This window comes from Rhipicephalus microplus, chromosome 8, assembly GCF_043290135.1.
Source record: "Rhipicephalus microplus isolate Deutch F79 chromosome 8, USDA_Rmic, whole genome shotgun sequence".
Classification (NCBI taxonomy): domain Eukaryota; kingdom Metazoa; phylum Arthropoda; class Arachnida; order Ixodida; family Ixodidae; genus Rhipicephalus; species Rhipicephalus microplus.
In genome coordinates, this window is record NC_134707.1 from 47,030,739 (window position 1) to 47,054,771 (window position 24,033).

Sequence of the window (24,033 nt, forward strand, 5' to 3'; positions counted from 1 at the left end):
GTGGTAGGAGCCTCGTCAAGCTGCTAATATAGCAGCTTTTTGCTCTTATCCTTGCGTTTTCTTTTTCGCAACTATGTGAAGAAAATGCTCAATAAACTGAAGCTGAAACTGAAACTGAAACTGAAACAATTGGTCTAATAACTTCCCCTATACATTTCTTGGCATTATTGTCTGTTATATCTCAATAATCTTGTGTGAAAACACGGAAACACGAGCCCTTAAGTATACACTTCTTTCCCCTATTCATTAACAAGGGTCTCGTACTGGCAGGCTTGGTGCCAGTAGCTTGTATATGAGGGACTATTGGTCTGCTGCCAGCTCGTAATGAGTAACCAAATCAGGGAGTACAAGGTGATATGGGATGGACGTCATTTGAGGGCAAGGAAGCTAGCAGCAAGACAAAATTTGAGAAGCGATTGTCAGAAATAGAGGAGCAGTGTTGAGCTAGGAAGGTATTCAGCTACTTACTTTTACATAATGTTGATACGAAATGGAGGAAGCGAACCAGAAAATTGGCTAGTAAATATTTAGAAAACAGCAGGGGGGCAAACCAAAAAAAAAATTATTGGTTAAGAAGAAGGTGAAGGTAGCTGAGGCCTATATGTGGAGAATCGGTATGATTAAGAAGTCCGCACTAAAGGTCTATGAAACTTTTAAGCAGCAAATTACCAAGAAAAGGATCTATGATAATACCCGGGGCAGTTCTCTACTGTTTGAGACCAGATCGGGAGTATTGCGAACCAAGACATATTGGGCCAAATACGAAGCGGTAAACCCGGTATGCAGTGCGTGTGGAGAGGAAGAGGAAGCTGCCGAACACTTGATAATGTTTTGTAAAGGGCTTCACCCTATTGTTCAGGATGATGGCACAGAGTTTTTCAAAGCACGGGGGTTTAGGGACAGGGAGGGCAAAAGACACTTTAAGCGGGTAGAATTACCTAGAAGGAGGTTATCTGATTGGTGGCTAAAGTGAAGGCACGAGTGAAAATTAAACCATTCACAGCAAAGTACGACTCTTCAACCTCACGATTGAAAGAAAAAAAGAAATCAATCTAGCTTTAAGTTCATCAAGTATTATGGCTTGATGGCGTTAGCCACCACCCGATCTAATGCGTACAGCGATATCAATTCATCCATTCATCCGTTTAAATTCCCATATAAACAAAATAAAGTGGCTGTGGTGAAAGCCGTCGTGGTAGCTCAGTGGTAGAGCATCTAACGCGTTATTCGAAGGTCGCAGGTTTGGTTCCTGCTCAAGGCAAGTTATCTTTTCACCCACATTTCTTTCTACATATTTACATGTCAATTGGTATAATTACTTCCCCATATACATTCCTTAACATTATTATCTGTTAAATCTCATAAATATTGTGGCAAACACTGAAAAACGAGCCTTTAAATGTACACTTCTTTCCTTTATATATATATATATATATATATATATATATATATATATATATATATATATATATATATATATATATATATGTGTGTGTGTGTGTGTGTGTGTGTGTGTGTGTGTGTGTGTGTGCAAGATACGCCCATGTGAAATTTGCGCGTGCGTTTGTGTGCGTGTATATATATACTCCTGCGAAATAAAAATATTCAGGGGAGAAATTGCAGCAGCCTAGTTTGAGAATGGGTAGCACTACGACTTGCATACACAAAAAACATATGCAGTATGCAGAACTTATTGTCACACACGTAGCGCAACAAATTTTATATAGCGCTTGCTAGAAATTATGGGCCATGCTTAGAGAAAGCCGAATATTCACAAGAACGTACAGACGGTTGATAATGATGTACTCATGAAAGGTACTTGAGTCGTCGTGACCGAATTGATTAGAACAAGTCACCCTAGTGACCACCACATTTTGTTTTGAATGCGTAAGCTTCCGATTTGAGCACTTCTCCGTCACACGTCGTCTGCATGCTTCGGGAAGTGACGGAACGATGTGTTGACATCTTTACATCACGATGCCAGAAATTTCGGCACACTGCGTTCGTCTTCGGGCATCACTTGCTTTTTCTTTTCGGACTCACTCGAGCGGCACGGCGGAATTAAAAAGAACTATATATAGGCGGCTGCTTCTCAACGCGTGCCACGCGGCAACGTATCTCCTTTCAAAGTCGACCCAGTTAGCGCCGTTTTCAGGCGTGGCAGATAGGTGGCGAGTGCTCAGCTGGAGTCACGAATACTAGGCACATATGTTGTGCTTAGTTTACGATAGTTCGTCAATGTGAATGTAAGTGTAGAGTTTAGTATAGCTGCGTGGCTGTTAACTATTAACTAGTACTTTGTTAACCATCCCCTCGTTAAGAAACTTTTTCAATTAACAGCTGTTCTGAAGTATAATACTCGTTGAAGGTAAATTTTGGTGATATTGTCGCGACTGGATTTATTGCTGCGCACTATTCCTCCTTGCCGTATTTAGCATAGCTTAGTTAGATTTTATTTTATTTATTTTATTCATTACATACTGCAGTCCGTAGACCAAGCAGGAGGGGCACAAAAAGGGAGCATAGCGAAAAAAGCGAACAAGTTATACAGCAAGTTAGAATACACAAAGCTACTGAAAAACAAGTCATACTAAATAGGATGCTTAGTTATACATATCTAGAAAAAAAAGCGAACAAACTTCTGGATACAGTTTCAAGCACAAAAAAGTAAAGCTACACAGTTGAAATAATAAGATGAGGTAATCTAGCATTGAAATATCAACAGTGTTGATTACACAAAAAGATGCATGTAGGTTTCAAAGTCCGGAATGCCACGTCCAGATAAAACATGTGAAGGCAGTGCATTCCATTCGCTAATGGTTCTCGGAAAGAAGAAATGTTTGAAAAGGTTAGTACGTGCAAAGTAAGGTGTCGGATCATGATTGTGAGCATGCCTGGTTTTCCTGGAAGAAGAGGGAGAGATGTATTTACTGGGATCAATATTAAACCGATGATTACGAAGCAAGAAAAGAAACTTGAGTCTGGTGATAGTTCTACGCTGTTTCAAGAGCGTAGATTGCTGATTCAGGCCGATCAGGTCAATTCAGGTCAATCATTACATATTCTCACTTACTCAATCGCACTTTTTCTTCTTACACTGTTCTGATTATTAAAGAACCTTCATGCTCACTATTCTTGCTAACTGTGGCCCTGTGAACCATCAAATTATCTACGGCAACCTGTTTTTTTTCACTTTACACAAAGCAAGTATAAAAAATGTGGTACAGAATTACAGTTCATAACAGAAAAGACAAATTAGTAAAAACGTGACTTGCCTGTAACAACTTCATTGCTTAGTATGCCTGAGCCAGTAGACCCAACCGGTATCGAAGAACTTTGCCCATGACTCGCAGAAGAATGGCTGTTTTGCGTGTTGCTCGAGCTTTCAGATATGTTGACTGAGCCGGGCGTGCTTTGCTGCTGACCTGCGCCTGCGCAGAGAAGAATTTGTCTTACAAAAATATCTCACTTACTATACTTGCGAGACCAAGATATATTTGAGTAGCGGAATCAGAACAGCACAAACTGTGCACTTTGTGGAAACGTTTATATAGTTATTCGCGTCTAATACAAACATTGCTGAACTTTTCTGTCATTTACTACAATACTCTTGCATTGCGTACCACTAGTCATGAAGAAAAGAAGTGGAAATTTTCAGGGATCATCTTTTTCAACGCAACAATAAAGAAATTTACCAGAAAACTCCGCTATGAAAAGTATAGGGCATGTTAATATGTAATGTAAATGTGAAGAAATAAAAGTAATCAGAAAAGATAACTTCTTGTGGTCAGACATCATGCCTGCGATTTCCAAGTAACACGCTTGATGTTCTGCCAACTGAACTATAAGGACAGCTATCAGCCAGCACTTAAGTTGGCACATTTGTGCTTTTAAACGTGGAAGCGTCAGTCAGCACCGCAAGTAGCCATGCCGGCGAGTGTGATATACTATTTTTCTGCCTGTTGGCGCGACGTGGTCACCCTAATAACCTCATTCACGAGTAATGTAGCTAGTTAGAACGTTGAAAGGAGGGTCTTTCCTAATATATTCGTACCACCCGCTTGTCCTGCTCCTGATGACACTGCTAGAGTTGACGAGCCCGCATTCGTGTTAGACTGGCTCGTTTGACCGGAAGCTTGAGAGATGCTTGATGACACGCTTTGCAGACCATTTGGCGAAGTTCCTGCATGACACAAAATGCATGAGAAACTCGTAAATTCTCTTTTTTTTCTGACGGCCGCAGTGAAGAACAATGGAGCATTTCGCCAGAGAATGACATGAACTAGGAATATTTTACGACAAGCAGGCCTTGTGGGTAGCGCAGCTCGGCCTCAGGCATCACGTTTGCATAAGGCGTTATTGCAATGGTTCGGTCATTTAACTTATCGAACTGATCTTTACACAGGTTAACAATGCCAGCAATATGCTGGTTGTTTACATCTTTATTTACCGTCTTGTGGTATATTGCTTCTTTTACTCTAGATCACCATACATTACGATGGTCTACCTCACGATGCCAGATGCAGCACTCCTTCGCTTCCCTTTGGTTTGGCACTGCCATAAGGAAGGTGCTTTGCACCAGTAAGACACTAACAGGTAATCATCGGCGAAACAAGATAGAACAAGAACAGAAAAAAAAAGATGGGACCAGGCGCCAAACTATACCATTAGCGCTTGGGCTCGTCTGTTTCCGCCATGTCCTCGTTTTATTTTCGTGCTCTGTAGATGTGATTTACCTCAGATTGATACAACATAAAAGCTCACCGAAAGCTAAGATGCTAGAGAAAGCGGAGAAGGGAGTGGGGTGTGTGAAATAAAGCATAGGTTAAGAAATAAAAGAACAAATTAGAGTTAAAATAGCACAACCACTAATCGAAAACTTTACTTGCTATGGTACCCAAACATAAGTAAAATTGATATTTTTCGTGCGTGGAATATAAGAGAATTGAATTCACGCATAAGTAGACCAACCTTACCAACAATAAAAATAAAATGAGCTGAAACATCCTCTGTGTGTATGTATCGTCCCATGTATTTCACTATTTCCCTTCATTTCATCAAATAGGTAAAATGAAGTTTACTTGTGATACTAAATTGTGTAAGATTACGTCCGATACTTATTCAACCTGTGAATGAAAAATAAAAGCATAGGGTGGTATGGGACAAAAGCACAAATGATCCCTCTTATTTCGCGTGTCCTACGCGGCGAGAATTCAAACTGGATTATGCTTGAAGTGGGTTTTCCAAAAAATAATCACGTTAAGCTATTTATTCGATTATTTTCTGGAAGGAAGAATCACAGGTCCGATAACAACTCAAGGAATGATGTTTCTTTTTAGGGCGTAATTGAAGGTCTGCACATAATTTGAAGAAGTTAGGTGCGCAGTATCCAATGCAAATGATTCTATTCAATAAATGTGTTCGTTCACGTTTCGAAGTTACAGACGCATGATCAATATTCATGTGAAATTTTCTATTATTTTCACTAAAACCCGTTATAAGGTTGTTTTGACAAAGCACAGAGAAGAATACAAACGAGCGACGTTATGAGCCAGTACTAAGAGCAATATATTTATAAACCGTACTCGTTGCTCCTTGCGGTTTGCTAGGTACGGCAGAACGCTATTCGCTTTACAATACATGTTTCTGTCAGTCTTTGCAATTTTGTGTGCCTGTGCATAAAACTATGTGCAGGACACTAATTATTACACTGACAGTTGGTTCCATGTTTTAAAGCAGTGGTGCGCGAAAAAAAAACAATAATACGAAATATGTAGTACAAAACACGGCGCAAACCATAATAGTCTGCTGTGTTTTTACGTGTCCCATTATATATCGTTTTTTGTTTTGCTTTTGCGCGGTACCTAGCTAAGATTACTTACAAACTCGCCCAGGACTCTGTACTTTTCGTTCGCGTTGATTTTGAGATAAATATTTTCGAGCTCACTTGGTTAGAGAAGTACTATTGCAACGCCAGTCAATACACAATTTGCGCCATAAGCATACCATTGTCGACCGGATATGGCAATGTAGTAACATATATCAGTTTATCATTTTTTTTTCGAGTGTTGATTGCTAAGTTTTATTTATAGCTCGAAAGCTGCACAATGAAAAAAAAAACATAGCTGAAAACGACGAGAAAGAGTACAGGTTTCCCTATTAAACACGCATTTAGTTCTTCATATCTTTAGGAATTTGTACACACACACGTTACTTTGTAGGTTTTCACTACTATGGTACCGCTATTTTACGTCAACATTAATTTTTTCAAACAATATCAATAGTGATAATTATGGTAACCATAATAAAAACAAATAGAACAAGGTAAATAACGGCCACTCACCATTGACATGAACACTAGAGCTTGATTCGGCTTGTTCTTGCGTCACTGACTGGCCTGCCGTTTGGGAAGATTGGACACTGCCCGATGAAGAGCTCGTGGATACTTGCGCTGTGCCACAATGTTCAATTTTATGTAGAACAATCACGTTTAAGCGGCTGAAGAGCTGTTCATAACACGGGCGAATAACACGCCGTACAAACAGTAATGAATAATTTAAAATGTTCTTGACAACGACTTTACAAACATATTTGTGAAAACGTTGCACCAGAGAGTAACCACTTTGCAGGTTCATGCCTGTGGTAACGCGTTGTTAAGCTCGAGGTTGTTGGTTAGATTTTCAGCAACGAGAGCTATGTGTTTTTGAACGGCAAAATACCAGACCAGTCATTGTATTTTCACAGATGAACGTGTTGAAATACGGTCGGAGGTCAAAATTATTACGTAGCCAAACATTATGATGTGCTTCAAACTTAATGTCATGCATCTGCCCCTTGAAACACCAGATCTTAACTAGAGGACTGAATAGGTGAAACAAATTCCACTTATAAATTTTGTAATTGACTTGAACATTTTTCCGCATATCTGTAACAACAATTGCATATGAGATAAAACTTCATGAAGCATACATTGACCGAAACTGTGGTTTACTTTGTACGCGACATCCTTGACCAATATTTCGATGTGCTTGAAGACCCAGCAAACTCTGCTTAATGCCAGAGGACATTAATCACCGAATGAACTGGCAGCGTGGTAATTGAAATAGGTTGTGCTAATTACGAGCTGAAGAAAGAAGTCCCCCATCACCTAGTGGCATTTACTACAGCGCGTAATACAGGCACTCACGTACTCCAAATTTCGAAAAGATGAGTCGGTTATACTGATGTCGAAGTTTTCACTTACCCTGACTTGTTCCAGAACCTAGGGACCCTTGCACGGATGATGCGACTGACTGCTGTGTTTTCTGTTGTTCGGTCATAGTTGAAATTATCTTCTCTCTCTTAGTGGAAACTTGGGAGCTGCTCTCATTGATTTTCTTGACTTCACGCAGCGCTGGGATTGTGATGTAAACATTTTGCTCTCAGAAAATAGAATAAACAAGATGCAAGTATAGAAGACGCGACAACACAGAGTAAATTTTCACCACTGAAAAAAAAAAATCTTTTGCCTCGCAGAAGTATACTGTCCTCTCAGAGCTGCGGAAATACACCTCTTGTCATGACATAAGGTTAAAACCGAAAATAAAACATCAAAGAACTGCATGTAACACGCCCCCCCCCCCCCCCCCCCCCACAGAAAACGCTGATATGTTCATAGTGATGTAATAAATTGTGTGTGCCTTGACTAAGGCCTGCACAGTTTTTTATAGGGAAAAATAAAGTACAACATCATCTGAAGGGGACAAAGATATAACAATCGAAGACCATAAATATTTCGTTGCGCCAGAATGGGGATCAAGAAACTCCGATATCTTGATATTAGGCAGACATTTACACACACTTTTTGACCCAATTAATGTGTAAACTTCATTTTCCTTTTCAATACTAAATCACCAATAGCGTAGTTAACAATATATAAGTGTTCACAGAACAATTCGTCAGTCTAAATGTTCATCAGTGTAAAGTTTCACCATTTCACTTAGCTTTTCTTCAAAATAAAATTAACTGTGGACAGATTACTGGCAAGTTAGCTTCATCGACACATTTCAGGCTATTGACAAACTCGAAATAATTTTTGGGCAATCTTCCCGTTTAACATACAGTCAGTGTGTTACTTTTTAGTGTGATCTGTTACGCAAAATTATAGAAATGATTAAAAACATTAATACTGGTGTAGAGATAAAGAGATGCATGAATTCATTACGCATACGGAAATATAAAGCAAGTGGGCAAAAAAGTACTTCACATCTGTCCAAGGATCACAAGGTTATAAGCGTACCAATATTTCAAAAACGTCTGAGTTTGTCATCACCCTTATACAATGTTTGCATCTATATGTTATTCATTACCGCAGGTTCATTGCAATAGCAGTTACACGGACACTCCCGATAGGACTGGCCATCACCCCCATATTCTATGTATTGTCCACGTACTGTACGTAAGATACCCCCGCGTATCTTATGCTTTATACAGGTGCAAAAGCGCAGCAGCAGTGGTGACGAACCTGGCTGAAGCCGATATAAGAGATGTATATAGGTACTAATAACACAAGAAACGCTGAGCTGTTATCCAGCCCTTGTTCTTGTGAGTCTGGTAGCACAAGAATAGTGTTACGTATCCCAACTTGAGTGAATGGGTGTTAACTGCAATGGACGTTAGCCTGACGTCGCACCTGTATCATAGGTGTTTTGATGAGTCATCAAAGTTACGCCGACACAGGGTATTTCCCCCAAGCGGTTCCCAGACGTGGCGTCGCTCTGAGGTAGAATGCCTAAGGGCTACCCAGAATGCTGGGGTTCGATTCTTGCTGGGACCCTTCCATTGAGTTTTGTGCATTCGTAGGATCAACGCTGCTTGCGTATTTTTTTTTCAGCGCTCTCGCAAGTGTAATACAAATATCTGTTCGCGCCCTTCCTGCAAAAATGTAAGATGTCATTCACCAGTGGTGCATACACGTGAACCGCTGCCCGTGGTATACGGATAAGTGCTAGAGGAGTCATCTTGAGGGAAGGTTTGATGATGTACGCGGTGGGTTTTTCACATTTTTCGAGTCACGACCTGCCAGATATACTCGTCAAACCCTCCAACCCCCCTCTCTCTCCTTTACAAATTTTGTTGTTCAACCATAGTTAAGGCCACCACTGAGAGCACCCAGACGTAGGCAGCTGTATAAATGGATCGATCGATTGATCGATCGATCGATAGATAGATAGATAGATAGATAGATAGATAGATAGATAGATAGATAGATAGATAGATAGATAGATAGATAGATAGATAGATAGATAGATAGATAGATAGATAGATAGATAGATAGATAGATAGATAGATAGATAGATAGATAGAAATGATGAGCTCCAGCTGTTTGCTTACAAGGGCTCGGCAATTATAAAATACTGTGCCACCCCATTCACACCATGCATAAGCGTTGCCTTCGCTTTACTATTATCGGCAGCAATCATTCTAAACAAAACTTCTTATACGTAATATAAAAAAGAATGAACTTACCTTCATACTTTTTACAAGTTCTTTGACACTCTCCGAGTGTTGGGAACTTATTTCCGAAGTAAGAACAATCGTATCTCCTCATGCATTTCTTCTTGTACTGATTGTAAACGTATACAACGTGGACGCTACGAAAGAAGCAAGGAATGCTTGCCATTGGGAAATCGCAAGCTTCCACTGTAAGGAAAATAATGAAGAAAATACTGATACTGACGCTCACTGTAACATTGATTTAGAAAGGTAATGTTTCAAAACAGATTTTTATTTCAGTGGTCTGACATAATAGTTTTTTTACACACACATTTAAAAACCGACTTCTATGTCGATCACTCTTTTATGCAATGTGTTGAAGGTATATTAACTGCAGGTGAGATATACAAGGCACCTTTACATAATATATTTGTTAGACAACCACTTTCTTGATTTCCTGAGCTGTCATAGTACTTTTTGCAACTTCACAATATTACGCATACCTTCTATTCTGTTACATATATACAAGTGGATACTCTACTGTGCACCGCGCCTTGGAGATTCCCAACTTTTTAATTGAGCAGACAAGTTAATGCATTTATCGTTGTCTTTTGTACGCATTGTAGGCAAATGCACAGACATACACTAGAATATACGCGCAGCATCTCAATTTGTTAATATTAGTACAATTATCTTGAAGAGAGCTGCATTTCATACTATTATCTTATTACCGTGGAAGTGAAAGCGACCGTCAGACTTCGTTGTAAGCGTGAATACCGTTCCTTTGTCACTTTGGCATTGCAGCGGTGTTCGCCAGCTACAACACCAATACTAACACGCTTTAGACCAAAATTGCTTTCTCTCCTGCTACCATAAATGTCTTGTTTGTTAGACTATTTACCTACCAGTACACCCTAATAATCTATAACGCTTAGTACACTACGTAAGGCAAACATAAACGTAGACAAGTCGATTGCAAGACACCTCCACTTTCCTCACGCTACTTTACGTGGTCTATTTTATGGAACGAACCGTTTCATAAGTTTCATATTAATAGAGGCTGCCTTAAAGGAGCCCTCTAACACTTGAAAACATCGGTGCAGACTGCATAACCCATAGTGGGGCTCGCCAGAACTACATGTAGGGAGCGGAAATGACACCGGAAGGTTGCTGCCAAACAATTGGGTAAATGTAACGTAAATGTGATCGCAGCATTGCATCAAGGTCGGGATTACTATTGCATTCATTTTTTCATTAGCATAATTTTTTACTCAAAGCTACTGAGAATAAAGCTCTCCGACTTTTCTAGCGTGAAAACTGCAAAGCTGGTCGAAGAATGCGCGGAACGACATGTGCTGGACGAGACGCGCCGGTGTAAGATCCGGGTGCCGTTATTTGAAGAAACTAAAAGAAAAGAAATGTAAGAGCATTGATATGTATACGTCATTGCAAAAAGTAAGATCAGTAGAGCTATAAAACATTATAGAAGCGTTCGCGAGCTGGTTAATTTCGCACGTGTCGTTCCCTCTTCAAGTACCACATTGTTTGTTACTATCGCAACCGCGTCCTTAGTGCGCTGGACGTAACAGGCAGTATGCCATGTGACCTTCCTATACGGTCGGGCTTTCAGTTCATTTCATTGGGCAGCCTTCCGACTTTAGAGGGTGAGGAAAACACGGGAAAGTGAGCCCGCAAAAATTGAGATGAGGGTAAGCACCCATTTTATTGTGTTTTGACATCTCAACGCTGAATAACTTTGCACTGCGTGACCCTATTGCTGCCGTTCTGGCGGCAGTTATCTCTTAAGCTGTCAGTGTATGCAACCAGCTAGAAACACATGTAAAGCTATGAAGACGAGAAAAGTGTTAGAGGGCTCCTTTAACTGCATTTACCTTGAGCAGCCAAGCAAAGTAAAAGCAGTAATAATTCTCAAAATCAGCCGAACTTGGGCACGATGCAGCAAGCACGGCAACGCGTATTTAAAGTTTTCGGAGGGCGAAATTCAGACGAAAGCTCGACAAATGGCTGTCGCAGACCCACTGTAATGATGAGATTTTCCCAAACTTTCCCACATTCACTTGTACAGCCTCAACTACATTAGTGCGGAGCGGCCACTTCATAACACCCGCCACCGTTATTAGTGCAAATGTTTCCGCAGATGCACGTCCTTATGATACCAATCATAGTCATAATTCACGGTAGGTATTTTTACTCTAATACGAGCATGGACAGCTGTATGTTTTTTACCTACTAAGTCGAGATAGCGACCGCAGATGGCGCCTATTTTAATCACGCACTCCACTGTTCAACACAAGTGTGGCTCAGACTGCAGTATGCTCAGGGGCCACGACACGGTCAACCAGCAATCTGTGTATTCCAGTGAAAAGTAGAGCCTGGGAATTTTTTATGCATTTAAATATCTGAAAAGTGGCCCATGGAAATAGATCACTGTAAAACAAGCCATGGAAATTGTTAGCTGTAAATCGTTGACTTTAAACGTTGGCTGTACACGTTTGCTATGACGCGTGTGACGTCATGCGCCACACAGCGTTGAGTCGTCGTCTTGTACGAAAGTTTTAGGTGTTGCAAACCGTTCACTTTCAGTGCAAAACGCTTCTGCTATGCAATATTACATACAATAATGACACCCCCGGCACCCCATAACACTCACGTCTTGTTTTTTAAAGTATTTTGGAACATTGGTGAAACATGAAGGTATAGCACCTTCTTACTACGAAGACGCGTAGTAAGACGCATGCGTTACATTCACATTCTAATCGTCTATTTTGTTAGCTTTATTTGAATATATCTTAAAACTTTGTCCACGGACAACACTGACTCGACGCTCACAGCCAACAACGCTGATGCCGCAATTTCTGTGAAATTATTTAACACTTCTGTGTTAGTGATTCGGTTTCTCAAAACCCGAAAATTTCAATTCTAATTGTATTTTTTATTTGCTTTATATGAATCTTTGTTGAAACATCGGCCACAGACAGCACTAACATGTCGGTGACAACCAACGATGCCAATGCCACAATTTCTTTGAAATAATCTTCTAGCACCGTTGTCTTAGTGAATGTGGGAGTTAAATAGAGAAGGATAATTGAGAACTTTGCAAAAGTTTACCCGTTGTTGTGTAGAATATATGTAACGTACTGCATTTCAACAGCTGCCTGAAGAAAATTATCTGCATTATAAGTAGGAGTAAATAGTTGAAGGGGCAGAATGACTTGTGTTGCCCAGACGGACCAACGAGCAGCTAGCTACAGCACCACAACCTACTTCTTTTTTTTTTTTGTTGAAACATTTTCGACACATAACTGTGGGCGTTCAGTGCGTAGAACTCAAGAGTGCGTGTTGCTGTTCCAAACAAAAGAGAAGATTCTCACGAGATCGGCACACTCCATCGCAGGCTATTTTGTGCGAGAACGGTGCACTTTTGCTGCAGCTTGGACGACAGGTTCCAGTCTTTTTATCGTAATACCATTTCCGACGTCGACATCCTCCAGTGGTCTCTAAAGGCACTGCAACTTTGCAATCGCGATCTGGAATGAATTCACGTTGAAGGTAACGAATCGATGAAAACGATGCAGTAAATAACTTTCTTGTTGCCGTCTCTAGCTTGAAACATGAAAAAAGTGTTTCACTGGTACTTGTTGCTCATGTGATAGAAAATAGATACCTGTTAGTGCTGCTAACTTCGTCTGGTTCGTACAACCCCAGTACGAAGATGACTATACTAAAATGGATAATAACAGTTGGCCCATGAAACTTCTTGGACGGTTTTCGTTACTCAATTCATAATTTATTGCTTATATGATTGACATTCACTTTGAAACACTCAAAAATAAATTTAGCACCACCATTTGGATAGCCGTTTTTCGTATAAGATTTGGTCATTCATTGTTATATTAATGAAAGGAGGTTATATATCACGGTCCGCTCATCTCGAGCCTTGTGATGCTACCTGTTTCTCCTTCAGTTCACACTACCAAAACGGAAAATTAAAATATCAATCAATAAACAATAACAAGCAAAAGTGAAAAAAAGCAAAACAAAAAGAAAGAGTTGTATGCAACTACACAAGTACGAAGAAAGTTGGGGTACAAACGGAAACAAGAGTGACAAAAGTAATCATGTATATTAAAAATCTAATTAAATATCTCCGCCACACATTGTGCATACATACTCCTGCAATTGTCTGCCTCATTATATATTGAAACACGAACACGAATTATTCTACTGACGTTTCAACTTAAGGTCCATCATAATTGACGCTAGTGTGCTCACTTCCAATAGCACATTAGACTTGTCGTTCATTCCCTGTCACATGCCCATGGTCACGTAGTGGCCATTACAAACCTAAAGAAGAGCTAGCGATGCTAAAACAAGCACAAAATGAACTAACGAGGTACAAATTATTATGAGCTGCAGGAACAACTAAAAATATTCGAATTTATTTACATAAATAACAGAAAGCGCATCTGACACAAACGAGTAATACCCGCGCCACTGAAGAGAAGGTGCCTCGACAAGCATGCGCCAAAGCTAATCTATAAGCCAAGTACAAACCCAATCAAGCGCGCGCCTCCAGAGTGGCCTCAGATTGCGAAAGCACTGGATTACCTGTGCTAGACTAGGAACGTGCTAATAGTGAAAGTATATAGTAATATAGTATATGTAGCATTGAGCTCACAATTTGAATCTGTCGTACAAGTGACATGAAAGAAGAATTCAAAGTGAATATTTAGAACTGCACTAAGACATACAAAGCTACATTAGTGGCGTGTTAGAACAGTGCTCTCGCTACAAGGCATAAAAGTTTCTGTTGCAAACACTGCGGACGGTTTATTTTTCACTTCTAGCTTTTTTTCGTAATTGATATGCTGCAGTGTTGCTGGCATATGATGTAGGGTTCAAATTGAATGAATCAAGTCTACAGTTTCACGTTTGAAAAAGCTTAATGTACACATGTGTTTTCATTGGCTTTCTTTTATTGAAATATTATCCCACACGCATTTCTGAGTCGGAGCTATAACATAGATGCTCGCTGTGCTACCCATTTTGCTAGAAAGTTTGTGGCTATACATATGCAAATGAGATGGCAAGACCGTCAAACTTTGACTTGTTCTTTGAATATGTTTCAAGTTTTGATTGCCATTTCAATACCACGACCCTGTGTATTATACTGAAGATTGGTTGCATCCAGACAAATCTTCAGTCTAAGAGACAGTGGAGTAAATGTCGTACCCCAGGAATAAATGTGGCAACGCTTAGTTAAAGTGGCGTTTTATCGGTAATTTGTGATGAAACAAGATCGAAAACTGCTATAGGGGCTATGATAGGTTTCCAAAGCGTACACGACTGGACACTCGATTCTAGCGAAGCTACGGCTATTCTACATACGCATACCTTGTTTCCGTCCCCATCGTCACCCTCCATCGCTTCTTTTTTTCTACTGTCCCTCATTCCTTGACAGAGTAGGTTTCTAGAGTGAACTAACCCAGGCCGACTTTTCTGCCTTCTAATAAGTGAGCTCCCTCTTGCTCTGAAGGCTGCAAAGCCTACAACACCAACCGATGACGTGATTGTTAGAATTTCGTAGGTATGTTCTTCATTATGTAAAGGAACTTCTTCAATGCGCTACTGTGCCCGGCAATACGAAAGCATTTCAACGGGGCCTTCTTGGGCAAGTGCCCGAAATTTGTGATGAAGTCTGCTGACACCTGCCACATGATGTGGACACTGCCCTCCATCTCCACCTTCACCCTAACCGAGAGGATTGGAAACCTATCCTTCTCGGCCGCTCAGACCTCTAAGTCCAGCGAGCAGTGGTGGCTAGAGCCCGGTCCCCCACGGGAGCTGCAGAAATTCCGCACTGGAGATTCATCTCTTAGGTTTGTGAAGCGTGCGCCCTTGTGACTCCTCAAGGCAAATTGATTAATAAACGTTTTCCAGCACCACCACTATCATTTCGCAACTTTATCTAAGCACAGAATTGTAGCACGGGTAATAACGTCAATAAGTGGTAGAAGTATCACTCACCTTTTGCAGTTGGTTTACGCTTAAATACTTTAAGAGTTGGTAGTAGAAGTTCTTTGCGAGGTTTTCGCTCTCCAGCCAATGAACCCACACTTTCCGTTTTGTTGGAACCTTGTCTGTTGACTTCGGTTTGTTGCTGTGATTCTTGTTGTCCTGAAGAAGCAGAGCGTAACAAGAGCGTCGGGTGAATAGTACTCATCCTAAAAGGATGATTTATGTGGTTACAAATTCAGACACTAAGCTTAGTTTTCTGGCCGATTCTATATGAAAATGAAAAATATTTCATTGGGCTACACAAGACTGCATAACACCGAAAGTAGACGATTATGTGAGATACCTAAACGAATAGTGCTTGGTAACTTGTTTAAGGCTCAGTGTCGAGCTTCATTAAGGCTATTTTTCTCTTTTTTAAGGCTGTAGGATAGACCACGTCTTTCTCTTCATGTCAGCTGCTTTTTGTTCAAAAGACTAGTCGGATCACAACCTCTGACGTCTTCCTAGTTCTACAGCACGTTGAACCTTGCAATAGGGAGCATTTTCTCTAGTTCAAAAGTCCTGGCCCGGACAATCTAAGGCTACAAACCCCGTCGTTTTGACCAGGCGTGGCTTTTCAATAATGGTCCTGAGTGATACACGTGGGAATTTATTTATGCCGGACATGCTCAAATAAACAGCTGCAAGGCAACCCTTTCGTTCTTATAGTGGTTACACTTGGTCATTTCAATAACTTCAGCGTGGCGTTTCTGGAGATTACAATCTGAGGCAATGTTACCCAAGAAAAGAGTAACCAAGCTCAAGAAGCATGCGTTAAGAACGAATACACATTGAAGGAGTAACCACCAAGAGACGCGTGCCATAAAAGTATAAACGGCTTGGGAGATGCAGACCATGTGCAAAGCTACGTTTTGTGTGGAAATCGTTTTCAAGAGAAATAATCATCATCCTCTGTCTTCGGTCAGTCTTCGTTCTTGTGTTGGTGGTTGCATATAGGTGACTTTGTCACGCTCGACAAATGTAGTTCGACGATATGGAAGCTACACCACGGGGCCTCAGATCCACACGTTTATGCGCGCAGGAGCACGTCGTGATTCCTTTACGTTTCGCCTCATCCATGAAGACTAGACTTTGACTCGATGCACCAAAACATGGCGCTGTATTTTTCCGACACAGTCTCCGCAATGTGGGGCCACAGCGTGATAATCGCAACTGAGAAGACAGTAGAACTATCGGTTCTATTTATTCAATCTGACTCTGACTATGGGTAGAAATCGGCCTTGAATTCTTTCACAAGGTATAATTCTTAACTCTGCCGTATCTGTCGTCTGAGTGAAAAACATCGCGCTTGCCGGTAAACGGGCTCACTCGGGTTTTATATTGCACTAACCATAAGTAACATTCTAACCATATAGCACTACAAGCGTAATTCAGAAAAATCTGCTTCGGCGTGAACTTGCACCGAGTTAAGTTTAGCTGCGCGAATAATCCAGTTTTCGTTATTATCATACTTGAATGAATATCTCAAATAGTTCAACTACGTGTTGACTTGCTTCTTTATTTTGATATAAGTATTAACGCCTAGACATATTATAAACGACCATTCGTTATTGCTTTTCTAGAGAAATTTTCTACTCTGAATGAAATGTTTGGTGCTGGCCAGGCTACTCCACTGATGATAGGTGTTTATAGCTCTTAGTAATTAAGTTTAAGCAAACTGACTTTTCTGGTTTAAACGATATAAAAGGGCACTGTCTACAGCCTGCAGAGGTTGTATTTCAAAGTGTAGCGTGAGAAATACAGATACTATACTGTTACGACTATTACCTAGAGCAGGCTTATCAATTCAGTTTACGCATTATGCTACCTCATACCATGGCTTCGAAAACAATTTATGTACCTAACAATGATTTCTTTGAATTATTTATTCATATTATATAGAGATACACCACTCAATTTTCACTTGGAGAGAGCAGCTGCAAATCTTGACAGCAACTTTGGGGAGTTCTAAATAAATCAAATTCATAATATATTACACTAGCATAATAAACCAAATTGTAGTGTATACAAAACATTCTTTGGACATTTTATTGAGAGGCATGCTCAAGAATATAGAAAAGATAGAAAAAATGTCACAGTATCGGCACAAGGCCGAAGCAACGAATGCATTGGCAACAAATCAGATCATTATACTGAGTAAGGCTAAGCTATTTGGAACCATACGAAATGAAGTGAACACCATCGAATGTGCGTTGAGCGCTGCCTTTCTTTCACGCGTACTGGGCACGTAGGCAAGCCCGCCTTGCTTCAGCGCGATTAGAATTCCTTTCGGTCTGTTCCCCAGGTGTTCATGCGACACGAGATGACATCACAAAAGGCGAACTACATACACAATTTTCTCCAGCGTTTGTCCAGTGTTTTCCTCCTTGTCGTCAGTTGACGTTGACTATACTGGTCACGGTAGCTAAAAGTACAGTTCCAGTGCATTTCACCAAATCGTCCACCTCAGATTGTACTCGACGTGGGTGTCGACGCCGGAAGGTGCTTGGGTGATGGGAGAAGCCTGCTTGCTTGCTTTTTCCTGGATACATGGCTCCCACCTACCACGCGGGGTTGAACTAGTTCTATCTTCCAGTGGAAGAAAGCTGTCTAATGTTTCCTGCTGCATAACTGCGAGTAATAATTGAGAGCTTTGTGCAAGAATGTTTCTTTTAGACCCATTTACATTAAGCCTGTGGTAAATGATTTAAATATATATATATATATATATATATATATATATATATATATATATATATATATATATATATATATATATATATATATATATATATAAATTTATAAGAAAGCAGATGCGCGTTCACATAACAACTTGTTTATTCAGCCGATGTTTCGATGGGAGCCCCGTCTTTTTCAAGGCATGATAAAGCCTCGAAAAAGACGGGACTCCCGTCGAAACGTCAGATGAATAAACAAGTTGTTATGTGAAAGCGCAACTACTTTTATACTTATAACCTTGCGGCAACCGAAGTTATTCTTCTGCATATTATATATATATATATATATATATATATATATATATATATATATATATATATATATATATATATATATATATATATATATATATATATATATATATATATATATATATATATGACGCTACGATGAATTGGCGACGTGGCCTGGCTCATACGCCATGTTTATTCCATTCTGCACTTCTTCCTTCTCGGCTTCTACCAATCATCGCTTCATACGTCACACGATTCCCCCTCCCCCCGAAAGCTGGCACCGGTTACAAACTACAACAAATTGAAAACAAAATAAACAAAATAATGGCCAAATTCTCAGCTTCACGTCCCGACGGAGTTCCACAATCTCACTAAATCTTCAAGGCCGAGGGAGCAGTCCGGTAATATTTATGACGACTCTGGTGGACGAGCTTGACTGTTGCGTTCCGGGCAGAGCGGGCTACACATGGATACTGACAATACCGCTTGAACTCCTCTGGGGACTGAGCAAGGAGGGAACGCATTGTTGCATCGGCAGCTCGGATGTCGTCGGGGTTGTATTTTTCGTCGCGAATGGTGCAATTCCGGTGCTTGTTGCTTTCGTGCTTTTTGACAGACTGGGACGAAATGCCTGAGTGCTTGCAGTGTGGAAGCAGTGCTTCCGCGCCTTTCTCGGCGTTTTCTGTGGTGGTGCAGTCGGTGTAGTAGCTGAGGCAGGGAGTGTCTCTGGTGACTTTTCTTTGTGCGAAAGTGTCTGACGTCTTGAATTGGTCTTTGGTTTCGAGATATTATTTTCCGATTTTCTTCAATTGGTGAGTGCACTTCCGTTGAATTTTGCGTTTTTCGATGCCCTCGTTGCAGTCTCTTTCGTTGTCTCTTGAGTTTGTGTACTAGGCTTTGCTTGCTTTGCTGGTGCTGCTCAGGAGATGGCTGTAGTGGCGCCCCTTCTGGAATTGGGCATTCATTTCCTTCGAGGTTTGATGCGTCCTGTAGACAGCTGATGCATGGTGAGCTGGTGTCTTGCTTATCGGGCATAGTTGGTAATGTGCCATCATTATGCTCTTCAAGGGCTTCTTCGCAGTTCACTGCGAGTGGTTCTTGCGCCTGGTAGCTTGTGACGTTCGATGCGTCGGAGCCTTCAGTGTTGCTTCGACTGTCTAGTGTGTATGCACCGGGTGGTGATGCATGAACCCGTGCGGAAGGAGCATGGCTCAACTGTGTATTTTCTCGGTGTGTAAACTCGTCTATCGTGAACGTGATGTCCTTATGAGGCAAACAGTAAGCGTCAGGAGCGCTTGAAAAGCCGCGTGATGGAAAACCGCGTGGTGGACCACGTATGCGAGACGAAGAATTACGAGCATCAGGTCGGTGGGCAATGTCTCGCGTCGTAGGCTGGAGTGAGGACTTTCCAAATGCCGGCTTTCGTGCAGAAGGGAGGCGTGCTTGATGGTTAGGTTTTTCCCAAAACACGCATGGTCTTCTGAAAGTAAACTCATGTGCCACTTCGTCTTGAGGCACTTGTCGATTCGCACTGGACTTTCGAATGCTTGAGGACTGCTTAGGAAATTGACGATAGTGTGCAGTTGTCTCTAGATGGTTGGCAATGAGGAAGTCTTGGTCATAGTCATTAAAACGGGTAATCATCTCCTCTTTGATTTTTTGCCATGACTCGTCGTTCTCGAATATGTGAATAAGGTAAAATTTAAATGCCTCACCGATGACGTAGTCGCTGAAGTTCGTAACCATCTCCCGTTCCGACCAAGATGCAGCGGTAGCGTGGAACTCAAACAGGTCGAACCAGTCCTGTACAGGTCCATCGTCCGCTGCTCCGGTGTACTTGGGGATGGGAAGGTCGTCTGATGCTGCTGTCATGATGCTTGGTGGTCTTGGTGGTCCGCGTTCGGTCACTGCGTCTCGCTGAGGTCTTCGATGATGATGGCCGGGCGATGAAGTGGTTGCGAGGTCTTCATCCTGTCGACTTGTGTGACGCTACGATGAATTGGCGACGTGGCCTGGCTCATACGCCATGTTTATTCCATTCTGCACTTCTTCCTTCTCGGCTTCTACCAATCATCGCTTCATACGTCATATATATATATATATATATATATATATATATATATATATATATATATATATATATATATATATATATTCGGGACATGACGCCGACGGCGATAATCAGCCAAGCGGGTTGGTATAAGTGCAATCGCAATATAATAACGACATAAACCGCAGCAGTTACGATCTCTTTTCTTGTACTCTCTTTGTGTATGGGCGGCTGAAGCTGCAAATTGTAAAAATTTTTCAACATTAACTCACCATTGATTTGCGTTACGGCAGCTCCACCACCTACGCTTGTCTGCGATGTAGTCGTTGTAATCCCGCCATTTCCTGTAGTGCTGCTAGTCTGAGTTACAGCGGACGTCTCGCCATTCTGTTGCTGAAGCCCTAGGTAACAGAGAGTTTTAATTACATTTCAATGTTCTGGTAATTACCTGACGTGCTGCTTAAAGTCCCAAAAGAAAGAGTAAGAATATCTTGTTTCTTGCATTCAAAAATACAAAGTTTTGATACATGGAATAGTATCAATGACATATCTTCTTTATGTATTTAGCAATCTGGTGTTGTGAAACTAGAGGACGATGGTTTGATTTTCTTGCGGGGTGGACCCACTTGCGCCGGGTTGAAATAGAAGGATGGTTTACTACAATGGAGGTGTTGGGTTGTACGGCCAATGGCACGTGGTCTAAACAATTCGCAATCGGCCACTTTGGTGTGCCTCACACTGCACGATGACTTTGGCGTGTAAAGCATTAGAAATAGCCACTGTATTATTCCACTACGTAATTTGTATGAGTAATAAAAATTACTTTTCACCTGCCATATTGTGTCTTCGCGTTTGCAGAATGCAGTAAAGCAACAACAAAAAAACTCTATATTTGTTGCGTGTTTTTGTTTTAAACACATTTCACATTGTGCGTTCCCTTCAAAATATTTTGCCCCTTCTGATAGAAAATATACAGGGCATTTCAAAGAATGTGTCCATTATTCTTTAAAAACTACAGAAAGGAGGTATCTGTGTGCTTTCGACGTTACCTTCCTGTGGGAGAAAACATTTTTTAGATGGGTACAAACAATAAATTTCGAAGTCAACAAAATGGACTTTTTACTCAGTGGTAATGCCTGGTCTAGTCAAACGGGCTAATTTAAGCTGTTCCTACAAATATTTCATAGTCACTTTAAATTAAAAAAAAGTGTCCGCTCGTAACCACGGCGGAGCGATGCAATCTGGTCAATTTAGCTGGCGAAACCGAAACCGACTCACCAAGCAGTGCATCTACCATTCACTTCGACAACACCCTCAATGATAACGCTGTTTCCCTCGCATTGTGGGAAAAGAGTAAGCGAGCTTTGATAAGCGGCTTCGAAGCGTAGTGTCTCAATTGATAGCTGATAACGGTGAAGAAAATGGTGTCGTCGCTGAGGACGTTGTCGAAGTGAATGGTAGATGTGCTGTTTGGTGCGTCGGTTTCGGTTTATTCAGCTAATTTAGGCTTATTGCATCGCTGCGTGGTGATTACTAGTGGCCGCTTTTCCGAATTTGCAAAGTGGCTATGAAAAATTCGTAGGAAGGGCTTGAATGCGGCCATTTGACTCGAGCAGCTGTCACTACTGGTATAATATAAATGCGTTGAATTCTATAGATAATATTTATAGCCGGAATTATTGTTTGTGCGCATCTGAAGATGCCTTCTGCCACAAGATAGGCAACGCTGCAAGTAGACCGCAGATACCCCTTTCTTTGATTTTTAAAGAATGATGGACGGAGTTCTCAAAACACCCTGTATATGCCGTTATTGTTATAAGCCTATGCAGTGTTCCCCTTCATAGTGAACGCAGGTTCGTTGCAACATTCCCTCTCTATATTATCAATGTATGGGGCAGGCTTTGCACTTTCCCCCATCTCGCTCCTCTGCCCCCCCCCCTCGTGCACACGCCGATGATTAGGTTGTAGATTTTAACCTACTAATACCACTAGAACTGATAAATAAAGCTCACCGCTTTCATTGGTACCATGCGCGGCTCCATCACCTGTTCCTTGGGTCGACTGCGAAGAATTCTGTTGCTCCGTCGAGGTGTTCAACTTTCCTTGAGAGCTCGGTACTTGTATAGTGCCCGTGGCTCCTCCCTGAGCTGGATTAAGAACGTACGAGATGTAATCTGAGAAGTTTTGTCTACGAACACACCCCATGCTACCTTCTCCTCATTTTTCTATGTTTTTGCAAGCCAGTGAATTATCTACATCCCCACTCATGTGTAGACGTTGAGTGTAATTTACTTGCCCCGTAAACCTGTGTGTAGAAAATCTATCTGATGAATTCCAGTTACGTGACGTTCGGTAGCCATAATGTTGGTAGCCAAGCGTTAGCCGTGTAGCATAAAAAGGGAATGGCTCCAGAACCGTAATGAGTGTTGAGATGTCCTAATCTCGTGCATCTGGACACTTTATCAAATTAGCAAATATTTTAGTGCAGAAAGCAACAGCTTCCTTGCTATGCCTAGCACCTCTTAACTCTCCTCAACGTCGTGGAGCTGACAACACATTTAAATAAACTTAATCAAGCAAATAGTGGAAGAGAAATCATCGTCTTTCGAAGATTATTCATTAGAGTATTTTATTTTCTCCACTCATATCAGTATTTTGATATGTCATCAGCAAAAAAATTAAAAAAAAAACATTTTGTACAAGTTATTTGGACATCAGTTGCAACCACGAACCTTGTTTTCTCAAAATCGGAAACAACTATAACACCTTATGCACTGCGAAAACTTCAAGTGACTGATAGCTGGTGCTGAAATGCACGAAAGCGTATAATGTGTCACTTTTTCATTTATAAAATCATCACACATTCCTAATAGATGCTCACTTAACGTACAACTCAGTTATCATACATTGACCAGTATTTAGCTCGTAACATTTCACTTTATGACACGCGAAACGTCTCTAGGAGATTCACAGGGTGCAGAATTTACTCACAAACCATTTATCTTGAAAAAGAAAAAAACTATGAAGTGTCAACTATGTGTCTTTGAGTAGGAATTACGATCTTAATTTGTAATGCAAAAAAAGTAGACCGATGCTTATCGACGATGTGTGAGAACAGTTTCACATTTAGGAAAGTGAAGGCATCCCCAGAAGTTTATAATCACTGGATTTTGTATTCCCTTATATTAATGAACACGTGTAATAGATTGTTATTGATTATAAAAGCCACAATAATTACATGCTTCAGTGGACTTTACATTGTCTGAAACAACTAAGAAACACCATGTCTAAGCGTATTTTCTTGTGGGCGTGTTCACACATGTTCTTGATTGACGAATGGCACTAGTATTTCTGAGCACACACAGGTCAGCTATTTTCCTACCTGCTTTCCAACTACAGTGAAGTTTTTCTGTTGGTAGTCGATTTCACAATTGTCTGTTTTCTTTATCTGAGGGCGAC

The 24,033-nt window shown here is 40.9% G+C and overlaps 1 protein-coding gene across 3 annotated transcripts in view; it reads right to left on the minus strand.

The window, feature by feature from the left end:
• The window catches only part of LOC119165386 (uncharacterized), an 85,767-nt gene that overhangs the window by 44,386 nt on the left and 17,348 nt on the right, over positions 1-24,033 (minus strand). For 2 of the 3 annotated variants that reach the window (XM_075871715.1, XM_075871714.1), the window contains exons 7-15: positions 22,587-22,721; positions 20,847-20,975; positions 15,523-15,672; positions 12,867-13,022; positions 9,508-9,681; positions 7,244-7,393; positions 6,344-6,451; positions 4,055-4,183; positions 3,276-3,431 (exon numbers count right to left, since the gene is read on the minus strand). In XM_075871715.1, coding sequence (XP_075727830.1) covers positions 3,276-3,431; positions 4,055-4,183; positions 6,344-6,451; positions 7,244-7,393; positions 9,508-9,681; positions 12,867-13,022; positions 15,523-15,672; positions 20,847-20,975; positions 22,587-22,721 — 1,287 coding nt within the window. The remainder of the gene's footprint in view (positions 1-3,275; positions 3,432-4,054; positions 4,184-6,343; positions 6,452-7,243; positions 7,394-9,507; positions 9,682-12,866; positions 13,023-15,522; positions 15,673-20,846; positions 20,976-22,586; positions 22,722-24,033) is intronic. The other variant, XM_075871716.1, reaches the window with a different exon arrangement.